The sequence below is a fragment of the Pelodiscus sinensis genome, chromosome 2, assembly GCF_052426305.1.
Source record: "Pelodiscus sinensis isolate ZL-2025 chromosome 2, ASM5242630v1, whole genome shotgun sequence".
Lineage (NCBI taxonomy): Eukaryota > Metazoa > Chordata > Testudines > Trionychidae > Pelodiscus > Pelodiscus sinensis.
In genome coordinates, this window is record NC_143053.1 from 188,896,804 (window position 1) to 188,912,970 (window position 16,167).

The window sequence follows — 16,167 nt, forward strand, 5'->3', positions numbered from 1 at the left end:
CATACAAATTCAACTTAAGAACAAACCTACAGTGCCTATCTTGTACGTAACCCGGGGACTGCCTGTATAGGCAAGCAAGATTGATAAATTCCAAAGCCAAAAGGGACCATTGTGAATCAGACATTTCTCTGAGCACAGAGATCATCTTGGTGCAGCACTCTATCTATGCCTCACCATAGATACACTCCCCAAAATACACTAGAACTTGCCACATGTCGTGGTTTGGTTTTTGAGAGAGTGCTATTTAAAAAGTTATGGTGAAATTTGCAAAACTGATTCAACAAGAGACTGTGTTAGAACTCAGAAGCAAGATATGGGAACCATTAGCTGAAAAAACTTGTCATGTTTCATTCAGAAACATACATAGTGAATCTACACTATATCTTCTACTTATGTACATTAAGAATTACATGTAATTGTCTTCTCTCTTCAGCTTCTACTTGTGCACCAGTACAGTGTGTCGAAGATGTGGAACAGAACCTCACAAAATTATATTTGACGACTTCTGGGGCAGTCTACAAAAAAACCTCTCTTTCACAAAATGACAAACTTCTCTGCAATGCCATAGCTCCTCCTTTCTCAAGAGATGTAAAAATCCTGTCCGAACGGGCCAATCTTCAATCATGGACAGATGAGAGACCCATCCCAATTGGTGGCACAACCTGTCATGAACAAAACTCATATGGAAAGAGCTCTCTAGAAGATAATTCCTGGGTATTTCCAAGTCCTCCAAAACCTAGTGAAACAATGTTTTGGGAAATGAAAAATAAATCCTCATTGTCAAACTACCCAATAGATTACTTGGATCAGTGTAATCAAAACTGCCTGCACAAGAACTAAGTAGTTTGTAAGAGAGACTGGGGCTGGTTCTGAATAGGCACCTGAGTGCTAAAATGTTTTTTAAAAAAAAAGACAAGTAGTTACCTAAAATGTGAAGGTAACTTTTGTCTTGTTCCAAGAGAGGAGCCTAACTCACTGCTGTAAATTGGGAGTAACTCAAAGGAGCTGCACTGGTAATACAGATGTAAGCAAATTGGAATCAGGCCCTAAATGCTTGCCCTCTTCTACTGAAAATTATATATCCTTGCAAATATTACACAGACTGAATATTTGATTCCTGGAATATATCAACATAATCCAGCTGTGCATTTTAATTTGCTATGTGTACATAACACTGCTTGTAAAGGCTTCAGGTATCCTGCATTAGAAACTTCTAAAAGCTGTGAGCTTACCTCTGACAGAAGTGTCTTTCAGATTTAGACCTCTCAGGTAAAGAATGGAATTGGAATGTTATTTTCGCCCCCTCTGGTTCAGGGACAGTCACTGGATTTATAAGGTGTGATATATGCTAGGAAGAAAAAAGGTGAGACTTAATAGGGTTTTTTCCAAATCATGTTTATGTAACATATAATAAACCAAAACTGCTAGGATATACTATTCAGACTGCACCTGTACTTTGGCCTTACTGTAAGTATTTAAAGGTCACAAATAGATGCTGCTGACAGTTGTAATTCATGGACATAGTTTTTGGTTTTTCTCCATTCACATCAAGGAAATGAATTACATTCGATGAACATTGGACCCTCCTATTGAATCATCCTCACCAAAATGCAAAGCTCTTTGTGTGCCTCATTTTATACATCACCAAAATCTTCATTTTTAACTATATGGTTTCTAAGGCTGCCAACTTTTTTTTTTTTTTCAAGGAGGAAGGGCTAGTCATGAATATTCAGAAGCCTTAATTTGAGCAGCTCAGATGTTGTGTATTGTGTAAAATCATTGTGCCATATCAATTGGGTTTTTAATTTGTTGTGTAGAAAACTAAATTGTTTAAAACTATAGCTGCTAGCTTTCTACAGTTGTCCATGTACTGATGTATGTGGGTAACTGACATAAAAACCTATTACTCTTTAAACAAAGGTAGCATCTAGGCACTTACAAGTCTTATTTGATAGAGCAGTTTTAGAACTGTTTGGCTTCATGCATCAGGTTTAAAGTGAAATGACTAAAAAGTACAAATACTTAAGAGGAAATGCTACAATAGGTATTTCATGTTCTCAGCAAATATAAAGTTTAATTAGTGGCAAAATGATTAGTAGTGGTAATTTGTTCTCTGTATACAGTGCACAAGCATCTGACTTGTCTACTCTACCTTACTCAATATAAAGAAAAAATGGATTTCACAACAGTTAATCGGTCATTTTTTTCAAAGTGCCAGTAACTTCTATAAGAAAGCTTGACTTTGCAATGCAGTCATATCAATGATGTACTATGAAAGTGCAATGGAAAGTCAGCGCTAGGTGATCTGTGGGTCGTCTCTCCCGCCCCTCCCCCCCCGCCCTACCTGTGCCTTCAGTGCTTCATGTGATAGCCATCTCCTTTTTATGTATTAGAGTTTTGTCTATGTTGAAGTCAAAAGAATCTCTTTGATACCATCTACTGTATTATGAACAGCATACGTAAATAATATGCTTACCATTCACCGGATATGTTTTTCTTTCTATCATCTTGCTCACGTATACTGGCTTGTCTGTGATTAATGGAAATGGTGTCAGATGCTGGAATTTATTCTGACCAATGAACACGGCTGACTCAAGGGAGTACAAGCTCTTGCAAAGTAATAGAACAAACCCCAATATGCATAAAACAAATCCAAGACACTAGGCTTTAGCTGATAGAACCAACTACCTGTATAATAACAAAGCAGCAGAACTATTTCTCATGTGGCTGCTGAGACTGTATTGTATCTAGTTCTAATATAATTTACTGGGTTTACTCCCTTGGTTTCAAAGATTATTTTTTTGGCCCTTTTTGAGAAGTTTAATGTAGTCCACAGATACCAACCTGAGGTAGCATTTGGAATTATGCAAGGAAGGAATCCTGCTGTGTAAAATTTTAAATAAATTTATTTTTGTTTGAAATGGGCTTCACTTATACATCTTCTTAATCTTTGGCAACCATAGCTATATCCTCTGCTCTCAAAATTCCTTATTTTAAGGCTGTGTGCAAAACAGAAGAACTTGATCACAGATCCTTGAAAATTTAAATTCAATGTACCTTCTTAGTCCTCAGGAGCAGTATACATCTCCATAGATTGCTCTAATATGTAGTGGAGGAGTATTTTCCTCCTGGGCACATGGAGGTAGTGGGATTTGCTACCTTAGGCTATAGCACATTCTTGTATATTGCTTTACTCACCTTCCTCATCCAAAAGTGCCCCTGTCCAATCTTGTTCTACTTTTCACCTTTTGTCAACAGCCAGGCTGCACTTTCTTGCATAGAGAACAGAGCAGCTTCATGCTGAAGTCCCTATGCCTTGGCCTCTGCTACAGTTCTGTGCTGAGGAAGAGAAGAACAAAAGGAAGCAGCACTCAGGGCAAGGGACTAGTGAGTAGAGTGAGAGTGTGAGTTTGAGGTGCAAGGTGGTGTCTTCTATCCTTCCAGTCAGAGGTAGAGGTTTAGGCAGAGAGATACAGCCTGGAGGTGAATGCCCTACTACAAAGATGGTGTTGCCAGGAGGCCTTTGGCTTCCTTGACCATGGGATGCTGTGCCAGGAAGAAGTACTGCTAAGCAGAGATGGAGCCCACCATTGAGGAAGGGGAAAGAGCGTATTTGGACTCAGACTGGCTAACCTAGTGAGGAGGGCTTTAAACTAGGTTTGATGGAGGCAGGTGACCAAAGCCCACAGGTAAGTGGAAAAACAGGGAGACCGGGGAGATAGATGGGTCAGAAATTGGGGAGAGTAAGGATAATAGGGATTAATTAGATGAAAGGCAAAACAGGACAGTGGGAAGGGTCAAAATCAAATCAGTTGATTTGTCTGTATACAAATGCAAGAAATATGGGGTATAAGCAAGAAGAACTTGAAATGCCAGTAAATCAATACAACTATGACATAGTTGGTATCACAGACTTGGGATAATACACAATTGGAATATTAGTATAGAAAGAAAGAAGTGGTGTTACCTTGTATATTATAAATGTATATACTTGGACTGAGGTAGAGATGGACATAGGTGACAGACTTGTTGAAAGTCTCTGGGTAAGGTAAAAGCAGGTAAAAATCAAGGGTGGTCTATTACAACCATCTAACCAGGAAGAAGAGGTAGATGAGGCTTTATTTTGCTGTAAAAAAAAAAAATCTGTTATGGGGGACTTCAGCTATCCAGACATCTGTTGAGGGAAATGAGGGAAATAAAGTAGGCTACAGATTATCCAACAAGTACTTGGAATGCACTGGAGACCATTTTTTATTTCAATAGGTGGAAAAAGCTACGGGGGTAGGGGGGCTGGTCTAGATTTGATTTTAACAAGGAAGAACTGGTTAAGAATTTGAAAGTGTAAGGCATCTTGAGTGAAAATTATGAAGTTCATGATTTTTAAAAGGGAGAACATTAAAGACAATAGAGTTCAAGAAGGCACATTTTAGTAAACTGAGGGAGCTGCTTAGACAAGGCCCTTAAAAGGGGTTTCAAGGAGGAGGGAGAAAAAATTATTCTCCTTATCCTATCATCAGAGGTTAAGAAGCAATGGGCTTAAATTGCAGCAAGGGAGGTTGAGGTTGGACATTAGGGAACACTTCCTGTCCAGGTGACTAAACACTGGAATAAATTGCCTAGAGAGGTTGTGGAAAATCCATCACTGGGGATATTTAAGAAAAGGTTAGATAAACATATCTCAGGATTTTTTCTACATCAGTGATTTTCAAACGATGGGTGGTAAATGAGCACTGGGTTGCATAATGTCAGGAACTGGTTCACCTGTGACTAATGAGGAGGACCATGTTGCATTCTGGAAGAAGTCAGCAGCAGGTCTGGCTCCTAGGCCAGCGGGTGGGCATGAGGCTCTGTGTGCTGCTCCCACCCTGAGCATTAGCTTCACATTCCCACTGGCCAGTGGGAGCTGAGGGGAGGGTATGTGCCTCCAAGCCAGAGCAGCATGCAGATCTGCTTCTGGACCTCCACCTAGGAGCCAGACCTGCTGCTGGACACTTCCACGTCACAGCATTGTCTGAGGTGTTAGGAGAAGCAGGAAGCCTGCTTTAGCGCCACTGACCAGGAGCCACTGACGGTAAGCCCTTGCTCACCCACAAACACCAACTCCCTATCCCTGCCCCTCCTGCATTGCCAATCTCCCATTCCTAGACCTCTTCCCCACTAGAGCCTGCACCTAATCAAAAGCTATAATTATGCTGGGTCATGTGCATCAACAATTTTTCTTCAACTGCCTTTTGAGGAAAAAGTTTGAAAACCACTGATCAAAAGAGTGCTTGTTTCTGCTGTGAGGGCAGGGGACTGTATTAGATGACCTCTTGCGGTCCCTACCAGTTCTAGTATTCTATGACTCCATGACCCATGTGAACTGGTCATAGCTGTGGCTTAGAGACCTATTCATTCTTGATGGAAGTATTAGGAAAAACTACAGAATACTGAACTTTTCTTGGAAAAACATGGATAGTATTCTGGTATAAACATGTTTTGTTGCTTTTCATATCAAGTGAGCATAAAGCAAGTTGACTGCATACCGAATATCTGGAAAGTCATTTCCTATATAGAGGCATTGTGTGTTTTAAATTCAAAAGGTAGTAACCATTTCAGAAAGTTGCATCCTGAGTGCAACTACTGCCTTTGTGGCTTTCTCCTGTCTTGTTGCTGTCTGAAATACCCAGGTCAAGGAGGGAAGAAAAGTGAAGCACCAGAACTAGCTTCCTTTAACAAGCTGTCTATGTGAACAGATTTTTTTTTCTTCATCTCCTCTAGTTGCAGTAAACTTGGTGGTGGTTACAATTAAGGCTGCAAAAAAGTTCTTTGAAGTTTGTTTCTTTTGTTTTCAAAGAGTAATACAAACTAAACTTGCACTTTCTTCCATAAAGTGTGTGTGTGTGTGTGGGGGGGGGGGGTATTGTTTTAAATGCTGATCAATGTTTGTGTGAAGGTCTTACATAGCTTTGATTAATACTACCACTCCTCTGTATAGCTAGTACATTTTAATTATGGTGTGAAACCCGTTAATGATGCCAGTGCCTCTTCCCCCTGCTTTTATTCTAAAACTATGCAGATGGCAAAAAGATGGCTGACGGCCATGTCATTTCAATCCTGTATGGGAGACATTCTGTGGCATACTGCAGAGATGTAGTCATAAGAAAGTAAACTACAGAACCAGATCCTTCTTTAATGTGTGTCAGCATAATTGTACTGCCCTTTCTCTGCTGGCATTAGTATCTGGCTCACATTAAAAATTAACTATAGAGCTCCAATGAAGTATCCAAATTGTCAATACCAACTCTTGTAGATGCTGCAAACAGTTATAAAGCCTCCAGTGTTTATTTCAATGCCTTGTTGGGTCACCATTAACACATAATTTACAAGCACTGATAACTATTAATGTCACATTTTTACGCAGATAAAAATTGAAAGTTGTTTTCTGTTAACTTCAGAAAGAAGGAAGGGCAGGCAGTGACTGAAACACAATACTAAAACAGTTGTTGGGTGTTTGACCCCATTTCATAGGGGTTTGTTTTTTCATAAGACAGCTTCCTTAGTAGATATAGTGTCTCTATGAAGTACAGTGAGGTACATTGAAAACATTAGAAGAATGTTAAGATTGCAAAGTGCCCTCAAAAGAGATTTTACTCACCTAGTGCAGTAACTGGTGTTCTTCGAGATGGGTGTCCCTGTGGACGGGCAACTGCTGGTATCTTGGCACACTGTGCTTGTAATTGGAACTTTTCAGCAGCAGTACAACCCCTCCCCCCGTGTGTTGGTGTGAATGGTTGCATTGGCACATCCGTCTGTTCCTTCTCTACTGTGGAGAGATGTTACAACTCGAAAGCAGAGGGGAGGAGGGCAGGTCATGGAGCACCCACAGGGACATCCATCTCAAAGAACACCGATTACTGTACAAGGTGAGTAACCTCTCTTTTCTTCTTCGAAGAGTGTCCCTGTGGAACACTCAGTCTGTGGAAAGAGGGACTTTGGATGTGAATGGTGGACAACAGCAAGGGGCCACCTGTCCAAAAGTGGTACACTGCGAAACGTAAGTGTCTATAGTATAATGTTTTGTAAATGTATGGACCGATGCCCAAGTTGCTGCCTTACACCAGTGGTCTCCAACCTCTTTAAGCATGAGATCACTTTTTTACTTTAAATACAATCCAGGGTCTACCTCAAACTCAAACACCCTTGCACTGCCTCCTTCTGGCCTCTTCTCCAGTGCTCTGCCCCTGCTCACTCCATCCTCTCTCCCTCATCCTCACTTTTATCAGGCTGCGGGCAAAGGGCTGAGGTGTGGGGGAAGGGGATGCAGACTCTTATCTTGGGCTAAAAGAGTTGGAATGTGGGAGTGGCTCTGAGCTGAGCCTGGGGCAGTGAGTTGAGGTGCAGGAGGGGTGCAGGGTGCTGGCTCTGGGAGGGAGTTTGGGTGCAAGGGGACTCAAAGCTAGGGCAGTAGTTTGGGGGCTGGAGGGTTCAGGGTTTGGAATGCAGGCTCCAGCTGGACACTGCTTACCACAGGTAGCTTCCGGGTGGTGGTGCAGAGGACTAAGGCAAGCATACCCCTACTCTGGCCCTGCACCACTCCCAAAAGCAGACACCAAACTCTCTCCATCACTGTCCCCCCTCTGCTTTGTGAAGATGGGGTACAGGGTGGGGGGAGGGCACTCTGACATCAGTAACCCCTCTTCTTCCTGTGCCCTGCACAGCAAACAAGAGGCTCCCAGGGCTGAGGGCAGAACTCTAAGGCAGAGGGAAGAAGCAACACAGCAGAGATTAGAGGCAGATGAAATGCTGGCACTTGACAGCCTCCTGGCCAAACCTGTCAGGATCACCTGTCAGAGGCTCCAAGATCTATGAGTAGATCCTGATCTACTGGTTGGTGACCACTGCCTTACACAATGTGCCCATCAAGGGCACCTGTAGGAAGGCTGTAGAGGAGGCTACCGTTCTTGTGAAATGCTCCTGCCCATCAGCTGGTAATGGCACCTTACTGACATGGTAGCATTCTTCAATAGGAGTTTGTTATCCATCTTGAAAGACTGTTTTGAGATTGTGGCTCCTTTGAGCAGTCTGCTTTAGAAATGAATAGTCTAAGAGAAAGTCTAAACTGTTTGCTTCTATCTAGGTAGAAGGTAAATGCTCAAACGTCTAAAGAGTGGAGCCATGCTGCATTGGCATCCAGATGTGGCTTTTGGTGGAAAATAGGTAATACAGAGGTTTGTTAAGGTGGAATTTGTGAAAATATTTTTGGAAGAAATTTGGGATGTGGTTTTAAAATTACTTTGTCCTTTTAGAAGATGGTGAATGGTGGATCTGCCATGAGTGTGACCAGTTCGCCTACTCTTCTTGCTGTCGTGATTGCTAGAAGGAAGGCCACTTTTGTGGAAAGGTGAGTGAGGGAATGTTGCCATAGACTCAAAGGGTGGGTACATCAAGATGTTAAGACCAGGATTGAGATCCCAAGGCGACACTGCTTGCTTTATAGGGGGAAAAATGTTGTTGAGGCCTCTTAGAAATTTCTTAGTGGTGTGGTGTGAGAATACATTTTGGCCATCTATCATCTTGTGCTCACTTGAGATAGCTGCAAGGTGTACCTTTATTGATGAATTGTAAAGGAAAAAATGGTATTCTAACATTATCAACTGTGCCAAGTGAGGATGCAGTGGGTTTTTTTATTTGTCCTTATTTTAAGAGGAATAAGGGATCTTTCGGAAAGGCTTTATTTTCCGAAAGATCCCCGTCTAGACTGGTGCTTTTTTCCGGCAAAGCTCCGAGCTGGAAAAAAGTGGCAGCCATTTTATGCAAATGAAGCAGGGGGATTTAAATCCCCGCTTCATTTGCAATTGCGATGTCTAATTTGCATCCCTTTTATGGAAAAGGGATGCAGTCTAGACACAGCCGTAGTGTTTGCAACAATTCAGGATTATATTGTGGACTTCCTCTAACCAGGTCTGCTGTCGAGTATTCACCCCTGGAGGATCCAAGCCCAGAGATGGCGTTTGTGAATATGTGGAGAACTCAAACCCAATCCAGAGAGAAAGTATATCTGGCCTCTTTAGAAGAGAAATCGATGGCATAGCTGCCAGCTGTGATAGTTAAGGAAACCAGGTTTATCTGGGCTATGCAGTAATCATGACTTGGCGCTGCTTTATTTTCTGTATGGCCTTGCCGAGAAAGGGAAGTGGTGAAGAGGCATATAGGAGATCATGAGACCAGCTGATCAACATAGCATCCTCCATGGAGTCCTTGCCCAGCCTTGCCCTGAGGTATTGTGTAATGGCAAATAAGTCTATTTCCACAAAACCCCACTTGAGGAAGACGAAATCTAGGGCTCGAGAATGCATCCCCATTTGTATTTCTGATGAACTGTGCGGCTTAGATGGTCTGCAGTTATGTTTTGGTTGCTTGTTTGGATACCCTGCTGGGAGGGTAATGTGGTGAATGCACCAGTGCCACAGTGTTGCTGCCTCTCTGCAGTGGGGATGTGATCTTGCCCTCCTTGACGATTTATGTAAAACATGCAGGCGGTGTTATCTGTGAGTATCCTTACAGAGTTGCTGTGGATCAATGGTAGAAAGTGCTCACATGCTCTTTGCACTGTGAGAAGTTCGAAAATGTTGATGTGCAGGGCTGACTGTCGGCGTCCATCTTCCCTGGGTGTGTGCTTGTTGGTGTGCATACCCCAGCCTTCTACTGAAGCATCCATGGTTATGCTTATGGATGGGGGCATCTGTTGGAAAGCCACCACAGAAGTGACTCTGACCCTCCTTGTGAGGCTGAGCATTTTCTGCATATGGTGCTCGTGAGGTCAAAAGCATGCATGAAACCATGGCTGGAGATATCTCGTGTAGCCTGGTGTGGGGAACCACGTATGTGGTTGCTGACATGTGGCTTAGAAGCTGAAGGCACTGTCTGGCCCATACTGTGGGGCTGTCTATAATAGTTTGTTAGCGTAGACAGTGTTTGGAACTTCTATAATGGTAGTCGTGCCTATGCATTTGTGCAATCCAGTGCAGCTCCTATGAACTCCAGCGTCTGGGATGGCGAGAGGTATAATATTTGTGCACTTATCTGGAGACCTACAGATGTGAATAGATGAACTGTCTCTGCAGTGAATTGGATGGCTTCATGGTCTGAATGTGCCATAATTAGATCGTCATCCAGGGAATATTATTGTGTCCTGCTTTCTGAGATGAGCTATTGCCAGAGTCAGTATTTTGGGGGGAAAAAAACCCTCTGGGTGTGGAGGATAGGCCAAATGGGAGGATCCAGCCCTGAAAATGTTGATCCTTTAGAGTAAGTCTTAGAAATTGTCTGTGTGATATGATACTTGATATGTGAAAATACATGTCCTGTTCCCTGTTTGAGGAATGGAATTATCTTTGCTAGAGTTACCATAGTGAATCTTTGCTTTTAGATATTTGTTCAGTCTGCATAAGTCCAGGATGGGTCTCCAGCCTCCTGATTTTCCTTTTTTGGCGTGAGGAAGTATCTTGAGTAGAAACTCTTTCCCCTGAGATGAGCTGGTACAATCTCTTTTGCTCCCATATGGAGTAATCTGTTTCTCTCCTGTTGTAGCAGGAACTTGTGAGAAGGGTCCCTGAACACAAGGGCTGGAGCAAATGTGGTGAATGGTATTGCGAGGCCTTTTGGTATGACTTCTGAAGCCCAATTGTCTGTGGTAATCTGGGTCCATGCATGGTAAAAGGGCTGCAGAATGAATTGGTATCAAGCATTTGTTATAAATGATATTGAACCCTTGGCCAGACGTTCAAAAAGTTTGTTGCCCATTGGTGGACTGGGACATGGTAGGTTGTTCCTGTGTTTGTCTGTTTTTGTTACCTCTGCCTCCTTCCTAGATTGTACACATCCCAGAGAAGCTACAATGAGGATGCTCTACCCCGAGGTGTGAATTGTCTATTTAGTTTCCTTCTGGGTTGGGAAACATACATGCCCAGGGTGTTTAGGGTTGCTTGTGAGTCCTTGAGCAAATGTAGTGAGGCATCTGTGGTCATTGGGGGGGGGGAGGGGGGGAAGCTTTTGTCCTTCAAATGGGAGATCCTCAACAGTATTCTGTACCTCCCTAGGGAATCCTGAGACACTCTGCATGACTACCGACATAAGTAAGGATCATGCTGCAATATCAGCTACTTCGAGGGATGCTTGCAGAGCATTCTTAGCTATAAGGAAGCCTCCTCTATGTTAGACTGGAAGGAAGCCTTATTATCATCGGGTAGCCATTCAATAAAATTTTTCATGTTCTCAAAATGGTGATATGTATACTTTGCTCACAGCGCCTCATAATTAGCTATCCTGATGAGCAGGGAGGCAGAGGAATGTGATTTTTCTGTCTAGGATATCAAGCCTCTTCCATTCCTGTGCTGCGTGCCCAGGGGTGGGGATGACTATATGCCACGTGCCTGGGGTTGGCACCGCTCCTGTGCCGTGTGCCCAGGGGCGGGGATGCCCATACACCACAAGCCTGGGGGTGGGGCTGCTCATGTGCCATGCGCCTGGGAGCAGGGCTGGCCCTGATCACTTGGCGGACGCACAGAAATGGCCCAGTGGGCGCCATGGCGCCCGCGGGTACTGCATTGGGGACCACTGTTCTAATGTATAAAATCAGTGCTTCTTGCACAAATGCTCTGATGCTCCCGCGCAGGGATAAGTCCTCTTGCGCAACTGTTCTTGCGCAAGAGGCCAGTGTAGACAGGCAACGTTAATTTATTGCCCAAGAAAGCCCGATAGCTAAAATGGCCATTGGAGCTTTCTTGCGCAAGAGGGTATCTACACTAGCATGGATGCTTTTGCGCAAAAGCACATGCCAGTGTAGATGCTCTCTTGTGCAAATACTTTGACGCAAAAACTCTTGTGTTAAAAGTATTTGTGCAAAATCATGCCAGTGCAGGCATAGCCCTATAGTGGAGATCCCACCGGGACACTTCTTAAAGAAGAACTTAGCAAATGCCAAGCTACCATTGCATGTGCATTGCAAAGGAAAAGAACCCAGCTGGCATCCCAGCCTAAGCACTGAATGAAGGTCATGTTCTGTGTATAAAGACTGGCAAAAGAGGAGGGTGTAATGAATGTCAGTGCTGTCAAATTAAGATTTGGGCCAGCCAGCTTGGAGATCCTGCAAATGCTAGCTCTGGCAGCTGTGACTTTATACAACTGCTCAAGTACTAGATCTATAAAATAGAGTGGTACATGAAGGGGCGGAAAGGCTTGGTGCAGAGCTATGAAGTGCACAGAATTAAAACTAGTGAACGGAAGATGATCTTTTGACTTTCTCCTTGGACTGTCTTTCTAACTAAGCTACAGGAAAATTGTGCTATGGGTGTGTTAGTCCTCTGAAGTTCCAGTGCTGTGCCTTCTAGGCAGGAGATAGTGTGGGCTGGGAGCAGGTCCAGGGCACCTGGTTGGTAGGAGGTCTATGCATGTGATGACTGTTGAGGCTAAGTCCCACAGGCCTTAAAAAGAACGATTAAACTAGTCCTTGCTGGAGACTTAGAGCAAGCCACTAAAGAGCTCTTCCAACCATGTGCAAATAGGGACCTTCAGAATTTTCTGAGGAACAGTAAATACAATCTGTTCTCAAGGCCATGCCACTGCAAACTTCAGTGTTTTTCTCTGAAGAAATGGTTGGAATTAACACTCGATAAAACTTTTCCCTATCCTGAAAAACAGCTTCTTCTTTTGCTGAAGCTTCCCCAAAAGATCTGCCCAAGGCAGATAGCGAATGTAGAAAACCTTCACATATAATTAACCTGGCAACTGAAAATAGTGTTTAAAATAAAAACTGATCGGCAACTCTTAATAGGTGGCACTGCCAGTCTAGCTACATGTTCTCAGGCTTCCCAGTTCATTAGGGTCCACCTACGCTCTTTTGAGTGCAGTAGTCTAAAAGCCACTAAAGCAAAAGGCAGTGTCCTTGATTATTCAAGAAACAGGCAGACTTCAGATAGACAAGACTGTAAGTTTTACCTATAATGTGTTGTGAACATTTTCCAAATGTCTAGGACACCAGAGTTTCCATTTCAAGTCAGGAGCAACCCATATTTTGTGGTGATAAAAGGAATTGAACAGGCAACATATAAATAAAAAATCAATAACACCTGTATAGGTTTTTCCCCCCTCTTAAATTTTTCAGATGCAGTAACCGAGGTGGATGATGGCACTTTAGAGAAACAGCTTCTTTCAAACAGTAAGCAAAGTGCTAAATTAGGTATCTAGAAACAATTCTGGCTTTGTCCATCAGCTTATTTCCTTGATTTATTAATAACCCCTTGTAGTACCTGGAGCTTAGTTTCTTATATGCCTGTTGGTTGACTACTTACTTACCACAATTTTGCACATGCAACTATTTGAGTCCAACCCTCTTATCTCTAAGGATTATTCTGTTTAGAGGCATTGACTGCTTTTTCTTTAAGTGATGGTTAGAATTTATGCTTTTCTCTCTCTTCTGGAGACTTCTTTATCCTAGTATGTTCCTGTTTGTTTTCCCCTCTTTCCCATAAGTCTGTTCTCACAATCCAGCTTTCACTACAATGAAACCTTGCATGGAGAGAGAACACCTTTTCCTTAAATGATGCTTTTGCCAATGTTTCAGCTGCATTCTGACCCTCTTTGAAAGAGATTTCCTTAAGATGTGAGCTTCCTGAGAAGGGATAAGTCTAAAGGGCTCATGTGTAATGGGGCAGCAGTCCTAGATATAGAACTGGGCAAAAGAGACTATAATGGAGTTAGAGAGAATGCTCTTAGGAGCAGAAAGTTTTCAGAGCTCTGTGCAGGCTTAACATCTTTAGTTATTATATACTCCTTTTAATGATTATTTCTACAACTGTGAGTTATATCACACTTTTCCCAAGATAAGAACAGTATTTTTTCAAGTCTAATGGGTTAATGAAGCCACAGTGTGTTTTTGTATGCAGCTGTGCTAAGTGATAAAGGTACACCTTAAATTGTTCTTTTATCCAGACAGTGGCTGAAATTCATTACCTGTTCATTACCATAAAAAGAAGCAAAATATCTTCCTTGGATTATAGAGGGGAATATTAGTAGAGGAAGGGCAAATCAAAATGTTCAGTAAGAATAGACGGCTCTTGGCTTTTTTCTCAAAATATGCTACACAGAGTTCCTCAAACACTTGGAATTGAGCAGATTAAAAATACATCCTAGTTTATTTTCAATTAATTCATAGAAAATTTATTCTTAATAGACAAAGTACAATATAAGATGCATCTTATTTCATTCAAATCCAGCCTGAAAGACAAACAATGATTTTTTAAAAAATTGAGTCTAATCTTATTCCACAAAATCAAAGTATGTGTCTAACTGAAAGAAAATTCCAAACTTCATTTTAGGATTTAGCTACATGCTTGTAGGAAGCTTCTGTTGTCTTCGTTTATCAGGAATTCCAGTAGCTCTGAATTCTTCCCTTTGCTTCAAGTATTCAGTTTTGCATTCTTCATAAAATGCTGGATCATTATAGCTACAAAAAAAACCCAAATATTGTGACTCGTACCTTAAATCAAAGAAGTTATTAACATTTGTGGATCTGAGATGCTACCTGCATCATTAATAAATGTTCATACGCAAGTTGATTTTGAATTTGCCTGTTTCCATTAGGGACTAGCTTTAAATTTTCATATCTCTCCTCCCCAACACTGCCTGCTGCTGGAGAGTATGTTGTTTTCAGACTTGAACTATGCCATTGTGGCTGAAGGGCAAACCCAAAAAAGTATTTCTGATATCACAAACTCACTAACCATTCCTTTTTTTTTCCTGGATACCAACTAGTATTTTCTCGGTTTACATATGTTTATCTTAAAATTAAACCACTTTTCTAACTTGTTTTCCATAGAATAATATTTGCAAATAAGAGTGAGCAAAAATAGCTTATTACTCATAAGTTCAGATTTGTAGTTCTTATATAAAACCTAATGTTGTTAAATATGTCGTGATTAGGTTAAAATTGTTTGAACTACAGGTTGCATTTTCCAAAATGGACACTCTGGTCTTTCAACATCTGTGGTCCAGAAGGACCACGGATGTTCCTTCACAAGAGAGCCCAGGGAACCTAGTGGCAGGAGGGCCATCGTCCACCAGTGAGGCTGGGGGCTGGACCCTACAGTGTGGCAGTCCAGTTTAGGACAGTGGGGCCAGCAGCCCAGCTGAAGTCCAGGCCCAACAGTAACAGGGGCTGGAAGTAAGGTGGCTAGCTGGGGCAGAAACAGAGCCCTAGTGTTGAAGGGCAGTGGTGGTAGGGAACCTCCCTTGGTCTGGCAAATTACCTGACCTGTCCCAAGGATGCTGGCCCAGGGAGGGGCAACCCTGTACAATTCAGTTCATCTCACTGGAGATGGGGGGGAGGTGGGGTTAGGGCTTCTCCGTACAGGGAAGTTAACTTATTTTGCACTAGAGCCACTATAGTGGCTACTACTATAGTGAACTAGCTACACTCAACTGGCCAAATAGTCACATGTGGCTAGCGTGTTAGACACACGGCACTAGAGTCTGCAAGAGCTTTTTTGCACTAGGGGATAGCTGTTTCACACAAAGACACTAAGGTATTATCTTCACTAAGCAAAAAATCTAGTTAAGACCTGCCAAATCAAACTCAGTGGGCACCCTGTTGGCTGCCAGTGCTCCTGTGGGCACACCTCCCACTGGGGACAGCAGAGAAACTCAAATCAAGGTATGTCAACTCCAGTTATGTAATTAATGTAGCTGGAGTTGTATATCTTGATTTGACCTTGCCCTTTCGTGTAGGCCTGGCCCTAGTGTGCTTTAGTTTTGGAAGTGGATTAAGCTAAAATGCAGTAAGCTCCATACTTACTTTGCCCTAAAAGTATCTAATACAGTACAACTACCAGGGGCTATTTCCCCATGTCAGCAAGTTCTTAGAATCTACAGGAATTCATGTGTTGTGCCCTTTTCTCAATTTAGGGCTTGGCCACTGGGGGGGTCTGTCTTCTAAATTACACATCAGTTGGTCTGTGTAGATCCAGCTGATGAGGTATTATTTGAAATAACACTGTGCTAAGCACATTAAAGCTCAAAAACACTTCAGTATGCTTTAGAAATCACGTTCCTACTGCATGTATAACCCCATTATGTAGAAAAGCCCTAAGTAATCAAATTCTCTCCATTAGGGAGACGAGCACAGTGTGT

The 16,167-nt window shown here is 42.5% G+C and overlaps 2 protein-coding genes across 3 annotated transcripts in view; one reads left to right on the plus strand and one right to left on the minus strand.

Moving 5' to 3' along the window:
- AZI2 (5-azacytidine induced 2) overlaps positions 1–2,156 on the plus strand; it is a 51,469-nt gene extending 49,313 nt beyond the window's left edge. The window contains exon 8 of the mRNA XM_006134305.4: positions 434–2,156. Within this exon, the coding sequence (XP_006134367.2) occupies positions 434–840 (407 nt within the window). The 3' untranslated portion in view covers positions 841–2,156. The remainder of the gene's footprint in view (positions 1–433) is intronic.
- An 11,990-nt stretch (positions 2,157–14,146) lies between these two features.
- Positions 14,147–16,167, minus strand: part of CMC1 (C-X9-C motif containing 1) — a 58,876-nt gene continuing 56,855 nt past the window's right edge. For both annotated transcript variants that reach the window (XM_006134307.5, XM_006134306.5), the window contains exon 4: positions 14,147–14,485. In XM_006134307.5, coding sequence (XP_006134369.1) covers positions 14,365–14,485 — 121 coding nt within the window. In that variant the 3' untranslated portion in view covers positions 14,147–14,364. The remainder of the gene's footprint in view (positions 14,486–16,167) is intronic.